This window comes from Manis javanica, chromosome 6 (assembly GCF_040802235.1).
Source record: "Manis javanica isolate MJ-LG chromosome 6, MJ_LKY, whole genome shotgun sequence".
In the NCBI taxonomy this organism is placed as follows: Eukaryota; Metazoa; Chordata; class Mammalia; order Pholidota; family Manidae; genus Manis; species Manis javanica.
In genome coordinates this window covers 41,602,419-41,616,914 of record NC_133161.1, presented here as the reverse complement: position 1 = coordinate 41,616,914, position 14,496 = coordinate 41,602,419, and the positions used below count along the sequence as shown (strand labels likewise).

General features: G+C 36.1%; 1 protein-coding gene across 5 annotated transcripts in view; it reads right to left on the bottom strand.

The window, feature by feature from the left end:
* Positions 1 to 5,565: 5,565 nt before the first annotated feature.
* Positions 5,566 to 14,496, bottom strand: part of DPY19L1 (dpy-19 like C-mannosyltransferase 1) — a 91,378-nt gene continuing 82,447 nt past the window's right edge. For 3 of the 5 annotated variants that reach the window (XM_073238609.1, XM_073238611.1, XM_073238613.1), the window contains 2 exons: positions 13,343 to 13,468; positions 5,566 to 8,331 (listed from right to left, as the gene is read on the bottom strand). In XM_073238609.1, the coding sequence (XP_073094710.1) occupies positions 8,175 to 8,331; positions 13,343 to 13,468 (283 nt within the window). In that variant the 3' untranslated portion in view covers positions 5,566 to 8,174. The remainder of the gene's footprint in view (positions 8,332 to 13,342; positions 13,469 to 14,496) is intronic. The other 2 variants (XM_073238610.1, XM_073238612.1) reach the window with 2 other exon arrangements.

Sequence of the window (14,496 nt, the reverse complement as noted above, 5' to 3'; positions counted from 1 at the left end):
GTATTGTTCTAGGAATATAACCATTTCTCTAAGAGTTCGAATTTATTCACAAAGTTGTTCATAATTTCCTGTTATCTGCTTACCCTCTGTTGCTTCAGTAATTCACCATTCCTAATGTTTTATGCCTTCTCTATTCTCTCGATCATGAATGATTTTAAATAACCAACTTTGGCTTTGTTGATCTTTGTTTTCTATTTAATCAAGTTCTTGATATTTCCTCCAATGTGCGTGTATGGGGGGGCTACTTTGCTGTTGTCTATACTCCTAACACAGGTGTTTGAATTTTTAGTTTGTGTGCATTTTAGACTAAATAGGAAATAAAGTGTATCTCTAGACCTGCTTTAATTATACCCCACAAGCTGTTTGTAGCATATCATTGTTCTATTTTTTCCTTAAAATTTTTCATCTAATGAGTCAAAGTCTAATTTTCTTTGACTCATGGATTATTTAAAATTTATTTATTTTATATTGATTTCTAAAGGGTTTTCAACCATTAATTTCTTTGAGATTTTTTATTTGGTCCCATGCATGATCAATTTTTTTCATTCAACAGATACTGGGTCCCCATATATGCCAGGTACTGTTCTAAGTGCCTGGGTTATATCATCGTAAACAAAATAGAACAAAAACTCATGCCATCCTGGAGTTCATGCTTTCTTGTCAATTCTTGGAAATGTCCCACATGCTTGAATAGAATGTGTATTCTTTATTTGTTTGGTGTTTTTCTATGTATGACCATTAATTAAAGACCGCTTTTCTTATTATTCAAATCATGTATATCCTTACTGACTTTTTGCCTGCTTATTATATTAATTTCTAAGAGAGGTGTGTTAAAATTTCCCACTGTGTTTGTAGATTTGTCTATTCCTCCTGTTTTTACTTACCACCCAAGGAGGCATATCCTTTTGAAAGACAAGAAAACTGATTGTCAAATTAAGACACATCTTATCTCATAAAGTTTATAAAGAATGGACCCAGTTGCAATTTAGTTGTCTCAATTATGACAATAATTATATGCGTGCTGTCATCTGCTTAGCTTGACACCCTTGTCCACCAACAGCACATGGGTCTCCCCATCCTTTGGGAATTCATTCTTCCCAGGCTTAAACCAAATTCCTAATCAGAGTTCCCTGCTTTTCCAATAGCAGGAAATTTGCCCAGGACTGGCCATCATAGTATCCTGGGCTCCACAACCCAAGTCAGGCCAATGAGAGTCCTTTCTCTGGAGAAAGAAATATCTGTCTTTGCTATATTTCTTTCCATGATGTATTCAGTTACTAACATGTCTGAATGAATCAAGGTACTTAGCCAGGATATGTCATAAGGTTAATTTTTGTTCAGCTGTTTATCAAGGACATTTTTCTGCTATATATGACATTCATCTCCTCTGAAGATGTCCTGCATTTCCTTATTATTTCATCTCCACAACTAGAATTCATAATCTTCCATTCCCTTTAATTAAAAAAATTAATTTCTAGTGCCATCTGGAATGTACTGCATTATTGAATAATGTATGGCTTATTTAAAAAGATCATTAAGCATTACTACTTGCTAGAAACTATGCTAGTAGGCATTGTAGATTCAGAAGGGAATAAGACATAGGTCTAGTCTGTAAGGACATAATGCATTGGGGAAAAAACGACTTTTCGTTGTTGTTGTTAAATGTCTGGAATGAAGGGGTTGTAAGAGCACGGGCAATAGGGGCAGTTCACTCAGGTAAGGGGTAGGCAGTCAGAGAAGGCTTCAGAGAGGATGTAATATTTTAGTTGCATTTTAAAGTGAATACTGATCAAGAAAGCATATTCCAGGAGAAAGCAAAAACATCTACTAAGAGATGACACGTGATTCTCCATACTAATATTAAATTGTCAAAGTGATTTTTCAAAGCAATTTCATTTTCTCACTGACATGTTAATCAGGGTTTACAAATATGTAGCAACTAGGCTACTATCCTCCCACTCACCCCCATGGCAGGTATCCCTGAGCACAGAATTCTTTCCTTAAAGAATATACTCAATGCTGGGTTGCATGACTGATAGAAATCAAGTAGTAGAAATAGTCAATCACTACTAATAAAGGAGAGTATGTATATGAGAGAAACTTGCTTACCATCTTCTAATTTGACTGGGCAAAGACATGCAACAGGTGGATATCCAGAAGTGAGGCAGAGAGGCCGGGTTTTAAAATGTCACCTGAACATTTTTAAAAATTCCAAATCTGAGGCCAAACCCTAGACTCACTAAATCCCAATCTCCAGGGATGGGGGAAAGGCTTCAGTATTTTCGAAGCTTCCCAAGTAATTTCCAATAGGCAGACAAGTCTGAGAATAGCTGACACAGGTGTCTTTGTTTGAAAAAGCCAAATTCATCACAGAACTAAGGGGCTGGAAGAATCACCAAACTTCACTTCCTGTGAAGAAAAGATTCTAGAGCAAGAGGGCCATCTCTGAATCTGGACTCTGGTCAACAGGCAGATACCACGAGCAAAGACCTGTGCACACAGCTGAGCTGAAGAGCTGCCCTCCAGGACCTTTTCTTTTTTTTAATCAATTTTCATGGCCTGATGTCAAATCTACCTAGAAATGGTCATTTCTTATTTTCATATCTTTCTATTTTTTTTTAGAAATGGTAAAGTAACAAAGCTTTAGGGGCAATCAACATAACAAGTGAATGAGCTTAGTTTTGCTACATTCAACTTCCTTTCAAAGCATTAAATTTATATACAGAAGAAAAAAAAAGCCCAGCCACTTAAAAATCAATGAAATTATACTGAATTAAAGAGAACATGCTATGTAAACACAATACTTGGTAGCACTATCATTTATGTGAAAGTCATTTCGACAATATACTGCTTATTTAAAGTAATTAGAATTTTGGGTTAGAGATAATTGAGTACAGAATTTAATTCAAAAGCAGAGCAAATATCAATATTATCCTAATCTCTCAGCAGAAAAAGAAAGATCTAGCATTTAATTACACTACAATGACTAAAATCTTAAGAGAAAAAGTCTTCAATTTGTACATCCATTCAGAACTTTTAAATCTCTCTCATGGGAGGAAAAGTAAAAGGAAAGAGCTTTCAAGGCTTTTCTGTACCAATTTATTCTTTTCAACTTCAAATGTAAAAACACACTTGTACTGATACAGTACTGTGAAATAAAGACTGATTCAAGAATGTAATGAAGTTTAAAAGCAGTTCCTCTTTTTTCTGCACAGGGAACAATTTTACTGATTTAAATTAGAAACTTATAGTTGGGAGAAGGAGAAAGGGAAGGCAGAAGAGAGAAACAGGTGATCTGTGGCCCAGAGCTGATCCTTAGCTGCTCCCTAATAGAGGGAGAAGAGTGAGGATTTCCGGGGCCAAACAAAAGTAATAAAGTAGAAAATGAAGTTTTAAAATCTTCACACATCACTGAATTTATCTATTTTCTTTTAGACAAAGTAATTTTACAGAAGGAAGTTCAATTTCAAAGGATTTCACTTTCTTCATTTCTGTACTGAAAAGAAACAGGTCCAAATCCCAGTCTAGTTTACAGCCTTAAAATATTTAAATGATCCATAACTCACCCATTCAGCAAACAAAATGCAAATAAGCTATATTGATATTCTGATTTAAAATGACCTTATCTGTTCTTTGCTCTTTCCAAGTTTTGCTGAAGCAATGTTCCCAAGAGACAAAGAAGGGACTCGGTAATTCAGTTCCCAATACTGGGCCCCTCTAGCCTGTCTTGGTGGGGTAAGTGCTATCAGTAATGGAGGGCCCCCTAGAGGCCAGTCTCCCAGCTAGTCTTTTCCCATCCATTAGAACAGGGATTCTCAAGCATCCTCCCAGGACTAACAGCTTCAGTGTTACCTGAGAACTGGTCAGAAATGCAAATTTTGGGGTCCCACCTGTGTTAGTCTATTTGGGCTACTATAACAAAATACCACAGACTGGGCATCTTATAAACAACAGAAGCTTATTTCTCACAGTTCTGGAGGCTGGAAGTTCAACAGCATTAAGGCGCCAGATGATTCAGTGTCTGGTGAGAGCCGGCTTCCTGGTTCATAGACGGCACCTTGTAGCTGTAACCTAACATGGTGAAGGGACAAGAGAGCTTTCACAGGCTTCTTTTATAAGGTCCTAATGCCATTCCTGAGGACATCCACAGGACCTAATCACCTCCCAAAGATCCCACCTCCTAATACAATCACCTTTGAAGTTTTAAAATCTTCACACATCACTGAATTTATCTACTTCAACATATGAATTTGGGGGGACAGTAACATTCAGACTATCGCACTACCCTAGGCCATTTGAATCAGAAACCTCTCCGGTGGGGTACAGGAAAATGTGTTTTAACAATCCCTCCAGGTGATTTTGATGTACACTAAATTTCAGGACCACTGTATTAGAATACTGCATTCCTCTAGTCAGAGAATGACGGTGTCACTGTGTAAAGAGATTAATTATTCAAGCATGAATTAAACTGTCTTTTCTCCAAGCAAATAAAAACATAAAGCTGATGCTAGTATTAAGCAAGAATATGAAACTATAATTTTGGAAATGTCATGAGACCAATGTGGTTTAATATATGAGAAGCTTTTGGAAACTCTAGAGTTATCTTCAAAATACAGCTTTAATGAATGATTGTGAAAACAGAAATACATTTGACCCAGTAACTCCACTCCTAGGAATTTACCCAAAGAAAACAAGATCCCTGGTTCAAAAAGACATACACACTCCTGTTTACTGCTGCACTATATACAATAGCCAAGATATAGAAGCAACCTAAGTGTCTATCAGTAGATGAATGGGTAAAGATGTGGTATGTATACACAATGGAATATTATTTAGCCATAAAAAGAAAACAAATCCTACTATTTGCAACAACATGGATGGAGCTGGAGAGTATTATGCTCAGTGAAATAAGCCAGGGGGGAGAAAAACATGTACCAAATGATTTGACTCATCTGTGGAGTACAACAACAAAGCAAAACTGAAGGAACAAAACAGCAGCAGACTCACAGACTCCAAGAAGGGACTAGCGGTTACCAAAGGGGAGGGATGGGAGAGGGCAGGTGGGAAGGGAGGGAAAAGAGGATTAAGGGGCACTATAATTCACAATCATAATATAGGTATGTCACAGGGAAGGCTGTATAGCACAGAGAAGACAAATAACAACTCTACAGCATCTTACTATGCTGATAGACAGTGAATGCAGTGGGGGGTGGTAAGGACTTGTGGGTGAATGTTGAAATCATAATGTTGTTCATGTGAAACCTACATAAAATTTTATATCAATGATACTTAAAGAAAAAAGAAAAAAAGAATTGTGTCTCGATGTAAATGATAAAGTACTGTAAGTGTGTAATGCCGTAAGTATAATAACACAGTGACCCCAATACCTATACCACCACCAATAAAGAGGATTAAGTTGTTCCAGGGGCCCACTGTTACAACCGCTGCCCATTACACAGGACTGCAATCAGCCACAAACCAGTTCATAATCATCTGACCACAGAAGGAGGCTGAACATGTTCACAATCCAGATGGATATGAAAATAACAATAAAAAAAAACCACCTTTCATATTTTTCATGATCTTTTTTTATTTTACATAGTAATACATGTAAACAACTGGCATAAAATTCATAAAAATACAATAATCCTATGGAATATCACTTTATTCCTGATACGTCCTTTCATTTTCCTCCTTAACATCACTGCCCTATTTTTAACACTATACTTTTCCTGCTAAGCATTTTTAGGAGCTTATCTTTCTATAGAAATACTGCCCCAGCTTTCCTGTGTGTAATAGGCATAGCCACTTGTATCACCTTCTTGCCCATCCTTACATTCTTCACAGTAAAGCGAAAATATTTTTAAATGCTAAAAATGCATAAAATACTGGGCTTTAATACTGCTTTGTCATGTATATGGAACCTAGTACTACTCTGTGTTGCCATAAAAGATATTTATAATTTACAGCACCGGCTGCTACCAGATAGGACCAAAGCTGAGTGTGCAATGCAGCCCAAGGCCTCCATTCTAAACTGACTGGCCTAAAACATAATCGTAACTTGCTGGTGGAGCTACATTAATAAATACCATTACAAAAGGATTCTTTTGGAAAAAAAGGAAAACCAAATTTGACTAGTCTAAACTTTTCACAGCAATATGGAATAGTTAGAGCAGTATTTAAATGTTTTTCCTGTACAGAATTTCCAGTCATTACATGTGACCTTATCAGGAAGGGAATTCTCGGAGGGTGAGAAAAATAGAGAATAAGTTGAAAAGTATGATTAAAAAAAAATTAACTGCTAGATGTACAAAACAGCCATATTTGGGTGAGAGCTGCACCCAAATCCACAGCTAGAGCAGAGCACACGTGCCCCCTGCCCACCCAGTGATGCGCCTCCTCCTCCTTGGCCTCAAGTGCCCTCTTCTCATTTCTCTGGATTGCTGCATCATCACTCAGATTCTATTCCTAATCCACAACTCACCAGTGGCTTCCCTGTTTTCTGAAACTGGCAAAAGCTCTCCCAGATAAGTCACCCAGCAAGCAACAAAGAGGGGGCAGGCACCTAAAGATACTGAAGAATCTCAGGCTGGAAGGAGGCTCCCCGGGAACGTGGGCTCTGGGGCAGGCTGGGGGCTGCACACCCCGCAGCAGGGGCTGCCTTTGCAGCTGTCTGCTCTAAGCAAGCTAGTGCGAGACAAGGCTTGTCCTTGGCCTCTAGTGACAAGGCAAAAAAAGAACAGCTCTTCAGTGGCTTCCAGGAGTGGGCACCGGAAACCATCCCTGAGGACTCAGGTCTCAAGGACAATCCACAATGAGGTTAATCTGCCTGTGGTTAATAAAGAGAACACTGTATAATTAAATGTGTACTCTGCCTAGAGTCATGGTTTGCTTAGAATTTAAAATCTTAAAACCATTTCAGAGCTATGAGGATTCACTGTTTTGAAGAATCTCATTTCACACAAATTAACTTCTAAGAAAAATTCACACTAGGAATTCAAAGCAGGTTTAGAAATTTTTCAAAAGAAAAGTAAAGAAAGAAACAGAGAGGAAGGATGTATACATTCATTCCTCGTACTGAAATGATGGTTTTTGAACCAAAATTAAAACATAAGGCTTAAGGCTTTGTCTTACTAAAGACAGGCAATTTGAAAAGTAAAATATAAAAATTCCATTCACTTATCAGTACTTATTTTTTGACAGAAAAATTAGTCTCATTTTATTGTATCTTTATAGTAAAAGAAAACACATACTGTAGTCTACTATTATACTATAAATTATGTCTATGCAAATATACATGTTTCTAGATGCATTAAACCTGTGTTGTTCAAAATAGTTTTTCTTAAACTACAATTAAACATGAAAAATTTTAAGTGGTTTAAAGGTATTAAAATATAAATATTTGAATAATACTAAAAATGAGAAAAATACACAAGTGCCATTACATTTTTTTAACCAAGAATAAGTACTTGATAAGCACAGAAACTGAGTAAACAACACTTCTTTCACAAAGAATGCTGGGAGAGAGAAAGAGGACGCCCTAAAGCCACATGGACATAGTTAAAGAATTTGATCCTGACCACTAGGTCTAAGAGTTTGGCTTAATCATGGGCAGGAAATGCATCCTTAACAAGAGCAACAGAGAACAAAAGAACACGAAGAAGTGAAATAAACAAATAATTCCACATAGCAAATGTCTGCCCCACCTACTCCTAGTGATGCTGATGACAGGGACCAACAGGACTAAGGTAATTACTGAAATGTCCAAAGACAAGTGCAAGAGGCAGAAAAAGAAGCAAGGGGCATCAATAGTCCATAATCTGTAAAAGAAGCCCCTCGGTAGTTCAAACTGACCATATTTTCATATCATCCTTGTCATGACTCATCATAGCTTTTATACTTGCGGCTTTGCTCACTTCAGCACAAATGTTTAAGTCAAGTGCAAGCATATACTCATTTGCATAGCAAATTTTAAGGGGTGCATTGAAACAATAACCAACTGACAAAGGTTTAAATGTTTTACAATCAGAATGACATTCAAACTGACCAAATAAAATGTTTTCTATTTGAAAACAGTTACCTATAAAAGTTTTTGGGATTTGAATTAAAAACAAGGCATGAGCTATCAGCAAAACATTAAAACCATTACTGATGTACTTCTCTGTAGGCAGCAGTCATTCTTCTATAACTTCTAAGACTTTGTAAACACTGTTCTGGAATACAGTGGTGAAGTGAGGCTTGGAATCCTTCACCAAGAGGTTACATAAGGGAGGTCTCCCAGCATTAGCAGGATCTTCCACATCCCAGATTTCAGGCATACTGCAACCAGGCCTGTAACACATCATGTACAGATTATAAGTCAATGGACATCACATAATGGCCAATATAAGCAGAGCACACTATTTTTATACTCCTACCCTCATTTTATTTTTTTCTACTTAAATGAACTTAGTTAAAAAAATAATCCTATCACAGCTATTTATATTTAGACAAGCTGCCATAAAATCTTCTTTAGAACAAGGTGGACACAACAAAGATGGCTATAAAGAGACACATACAAAATCTGTGAATTCAGGTGGTGGGGTAAGAGATCTTGGTTAAATTCTGCCTTAACTACTTACCAAGAATGTGGTGTTGGATAGTTTCCTCACTCATAATTCTCGGCACATGTAAAATGGGACATAGCCATATTGTAAGTGTGTCAGGATGGAAAGAGAAAGAGACGGTATCTAGCACTGTGCCTAGCACCCAGTAAGAGGGTAATACATTAATTTTAGAAATTTTAATTTTTAGTTCACATTTCTGCAACTTCCCATTAGTTGTATGCTAGAATGAGTCAATTTAAAGAAAACACAATAGTATTAAACTCATATCTTAGCTAAATGTATAAGTAAATCTTAAAAGTAATATATTTTTATAAAAAATAAAGTGAAATTGGTATTATGTGGCATTTGCCTAAACAAGTTCTTCTAGATAATGCTAACATTTATTTTAAATCTTGAACAGTTTTATAGATATAACTGCTAGCTTTTGCTAGGGTTCACAATCTTTTTTTGTTTTGTTTTACTGAAGAATTTTATGTTATTATATCCCAAAATGTCAGTCTTCTCTTTATAGGCTGTGAGTTTTATGTTTTATGCATTACTTAGGGAATTTTTCCTTATCACATCACCAAGTATGCATTGTACATTAGCCTAGGAAAGTTTTAGAACTTTGCTTTTCACATTGAAATCTATAACCCTTCTAGATTAATTTTTCCGTATGCATAAGTGTGAGGTAGAGATTTAATTTTTTCCATATAGACAGCCCAAAGGCTCTAGGTCCATGTTTTATTCGTTAAATCCATTCTTTCCCCCACTACTCAGTAACTGATACATTACTTTCCAATCTGTATTACCTAACTGTTTTATAATCACCAATGTAATCAATTCAGGCAAGAATAAAATCCGGATACAAGAACTCTCTGGTGAAAGGTTGTTAAGAAAGAGGATAAACAAATGTTCTGTAAGTATCACTCTATAAATTTTTTTATTAATTATAAAAGAGATCTGTCTCCTTAACATGGAGAGTTGGGGTACATACTTTAATCACATGAGCAAACAGAATTACTAATTATAGAACAGAGAGATGTGTGCCTCAAGTGACATAATGGAAGGACACAACATCTCCCATGTGGTATTCTTGCCAAAATTTTACCAGACTGAATCTAATCATGAAGAACAAATTACACAAAAGCAGATGTGGGACATTCTTCTAAGACAACTGGGTTGGATAAAATATTAATAAGAACAAAAAAATGTTACGGAATTCACAACTTCTTGTGTGCTTTTTAAGAAATTTTTAAGAACAGAAAAGTAACACAAAAAAAATTAGAGAACTGACAACCACTTATGTTTCATCATAGTTGCTTCACTCTAAGAGAAAACACATTCCCTTTTCTTTCCAGTGGCAGTGCCACTCCTCTGCCCTTCACCAAGGAGGCAGGAACACACATGCTTTCTCCTTCCTGATAACACATTTGATTCGTACAAAAAATATTAAGATATAGACCTATCAAAATAAACAAATGAAAGTCACTGTCACCTGCAATGCCATTTCTCAGAGGTGACTTGTGTAAACAATCCAGCATATGCTCTGCTAGACCGTTTTTATCCATGTTCAGACCCACAGGCATGCAAATATAGGCACAGATGTATTCACATACAATGCTCCTGGGCTGCTTTTCAAAAACAAGATTATCCTGGGACTTCTCACTTAACAGTTAAAAATGTGGCCATTTTCCCACCTTAGTACATAAAGACCTACTTTATTCTTTTTAATAGCTGCAAGTTCTCCTATGTAATATTTAACTGCTTTTTTATGGATGGATATTTTAATTGCTTCCCATTTTACCATTGTAAAAGAATGTTGATAGAAACATCTTTGCACCTGTATCTTTCTGCAAGTTAAACTTCTAGAAGCAGTGCTATCATTAGGCCAAAAGGCTATGCAATTTTTTCACTTTGCCTCTGTCAGATCATCTCCTGCAAAGGTTTTAGCAAAGAGCGCTCATTCTTGCATATACTCACTGACAGTAGACTCTACCAACATTGAACACTGTGTGACTGCCTTGAGTTTTCTACCTTTTAATTTTCTCACACTGTTATGACACTGCGGGCTAATGGTATAGAGAGGGAAGCATACATAAAGAAGAAAACTGTCGAGCTCCTGAGTTTAGCCTGTTTCAGAAAAAAGGGCAAAGAGCTGTCTTTGGGAGTATAACATCCTTTAGTCCTTATGTGATTCTCCTAAAGTTTCCTCAGGCCAGCCAACTACATCTTTAAAGAGCATTAGTGACAATCTGAATAATTTTCTTCTGAATTCATGTATTTTAATTTAATGTCAACTCTATTATTGGAATTCATGAGAAAGAAAGCAGAGAACTGAGAATAAAAGAATAGTTAATTAAAAACTCATCCACAGCTTGCATTTGAGTATATTTTCGTACTTGTATCTGAACACAGGGTGTCAAGTCTTTAAGATATAATCAAGCCACATAATTAAAGCCACTTGTAATGAGATAACATAAATATAGTGCTCACCAATGCGCTGGGCACAGTTTAAGCACCAGATAAAGATTAGTCCCTCTTCTCTTTCTTCTCCTATTTGAGTTCCCCATTTGCTACCCCTGTTCTGACATATTTTTTGCTGTTGTTCCAGAAGCCTATAGGTGTCTCCAGCTGGCATAACAACTGGAGAGTAAGGGTCAAGGCAAAACAGATCCCAGTGCTGGGAGAAAGTTCTGTCAAGAAACTCAGCCCTTCCTTTGGCAAATGTAAGTAAAATATTAGTTCTTTTCTTTCCTCTCCTATCAGCATTCCCTATCTGCTTACCATCAGGACAGGAAGCACAGCTCGTGGTTTGTTTCAAGGTTTACACAGATTGCATCTAAGGTTGCCTGAGATTTATAATCAGTCTGGCTTAAATCTGATTAAAGACCGACAGAGTGTTGTTTCAGTTACTGAGAGTGTTGTTTCAGTTACTGAGTGAGGAAAACAGATTAGAGGAAGTCACTTCTTTAGCTTCCTCTCACTCCACTCCTGTTGCAAGAAACACAACAAGGGCAAGTCAAGGTCCAAATGGGGAAGCCCAGCCTCCCCACCCCACTCCACCTCTCAGTCTTCATGCCCAAGGGAGCTCAAGATGGAGACATTTTGAAACCGCTTAACCCACTTCTGATTTTGTCTGGTGTGCAAGATTCCTTGCCATACTTCCTACATTTGTCTTTCATCCTTTCTTGTGCTTAAAAAAACAGTGCTCTGTCCATCAGAACATAAGCCTGCTATAGTTGTGCAAATCCAAGGAGCCCCAGCCTCTGCAATTTCCATATAATTCAACACTATGCAAGGGCTTAGGAAAAGATGAAGAATTCTGAATCAAGGCTCTACGTTAGCTGGGGCAGAGAAGGTCATGAAACATAATTTTTCTGTCTCAGTAACTTATAGATGTCTCAGGCTGGCATACCTAATTGGAGAGGGAAGCCTAAAGAAACAAAAAAATTCCAGTGCTGGAGGAAATCTCTATCAAAAAACTGAGTTCTTTTGCTTGCAAATGCTAGGCAACCAGTCATTTATTACAATGGCCTCATAAAATGTCTTGAAAGATGCTTAGGACATTTTCCCCTAAATTTATATAACATAGTTACTTAAAAGTGAGCAGATGAATTTAATATATATTCGTATATTCATAAGGACTTCAAGTACTATCTAAATTATGACTCTAAAAACAGTAATATTTTCTATAGAGCCTGATTAAATTCAAGTCACCTGGGATATATTCATAGAAAAATCATTGAACAATTAACAATTATTTGAGTTTTTTTGTGGGCAATGTTGATAGATAGTATGTAACAAAACTATTTTTACTCCTGAGTCAGTATTTAATTATTTTGTCTTAACATCCTTGTGTTTCACTGAAAATTCATGGTGAATGAGTATGATTAAGGTAAAATACAATAATCCCCTGAAAACTTGTGTTTACTTAAAAGTAGTGAGAATTTTGAATATACTCTTCCATAAAATATCCTTGACTTCTGATGAAATTGCTCATGTCTGTGGTCCTTAAGGAGTACATGCTTTGATATTTTAATAGCAATCTACTGTCATCTGCTGCCTAGTCACCTAAATGCAACATGTGTAAAGAGTCAACTTCAGAATTTGTATTTGCTCTTACAATCTTACTAACTTTAGTTGCTATACTCTGTTTAAGTGAATTGCTCTGTTGAAATGACATTTTTAAAAACTATACACCCAAGAGAATGTGAGTCATACTAAAGCTAATTACGTTCCCACTCAAATAAAATGTGAAACAGCAAGAAATTTTCAGTCTGGGTTGATGCTGGGAGAGGGTCCTGTCTATTACCAGACACCGCAAGGTACACAGGTGTGGTAAGGACAAAGGAGTCCGTTGACTCTCACTGCCTCACTAACTTTACCATAATGAGTCTCCCCAACATTTGGTTTCAGACTCTAAGTCTTTCAAAAGAAAATATATTCTCCACTGAAAGTTTTTAAAAACATAAAGTCAATAATGAGCAATTTGAGAAATAATCAATTGATACCAATAATATGCCTTTAAGGTAATATTCATATACAAATCATCAGATATTACAACAGATACTTATGATGACTAGAAAAGAAAAAAAAACACTCCAATTCAAATAATTATCTAAAAAGCTTTTTCCACTTACACTTTGCTACATGTTATATACATCTCCCACACAACTAGTAAAGCACTTACCATGGGAATGGATTAACTTTTCTTGTCTTATGAATATAAAATTTTAGCTGTGTTGAATACTCACTTGGATCTTCTTATACACCAGGACTCTTCTAGAATGTAATAATTCACTTGTAATTTTATCAATTCTCTCTTTACTTCTTCAGCTGGTTTTCGACTATACATTGAGTATACTATTTTCGTTCTGGCTCTTTAAAGAAAAATAATTGGGCAGAAGATTTTCACAATTAAAAGGATGTAATCAACCTTTTGGAAGAAAGCACTGAATGGAACTGGAAGATTATACAGAAGAATCAGGTCAAGAGAATGTTCTTCACAGGAGTTCCTGCTGAAATGCAGCTGGGAGGTCAGAAGAAAAAGGGGCCCAGAGTCCCGGCAATAGACATTCGGTTTAGGCACCCCTTCATTCCCAAACTTAGTCGTTTTGCTTGTTTGTTTGCTTATTTTCGCTTTAAATTCTTCATCCCTCTACCCCAAATAAGGGTAAGATGCCCCTGTGCATGGATGGAGAGGCACTACACAAACACAGCTATAGCACTCACTTCTTTAAAGCTGCAACAGCCCTGACTTTGAGATAAGCAATAATTAACACTCTACATTAAATGGCTCTACATTCTGTTTCTAGATTTTAAAAAAACCTAAACTTACTCAACACAACTGCTCTGGAACTAAGCTTGCTGAAACTGATCTTTTAATGAAAAAATCTTTTCATTTATAAAATATATATCCCACTGTTATACAAAAGAATATATTAGTAAGATTCATTGAATTACATAGGGAAATAAATAGCTTGACCTACCCTAGAAATTGGATGAAAATTAAATCTACTTTTTTTCAAAGAGAATATAATACCTTAACTTGTGGAAAAAAACAGTAAAAAGTAAAAAACCAGATCGTGCTAGCAGGCAATATTGATGAAAAGCAGAATAAAACCCTCTTTGAATGGGATTCTATTTCAACTGACCCCTCAGAATTAAAAAAAAAAAAAAAGCCTATGAGAAAACCTTAATAAAAACTATAGGCTTAGGAGAGATCGATTTAAGATGGCGACGTGAGAGATATGCTTCTTGTCACTTTGTATCATAAACCATTGAATATTTATTATCAAAGACAAGGAAAACAGCATGCATTTGAAGATTTATAGCTAGAAATAATTACTATAATTTAAAATGTAATTTTTATAATATAAGTGTAATTGCAGTATTTATGCTTATTTCT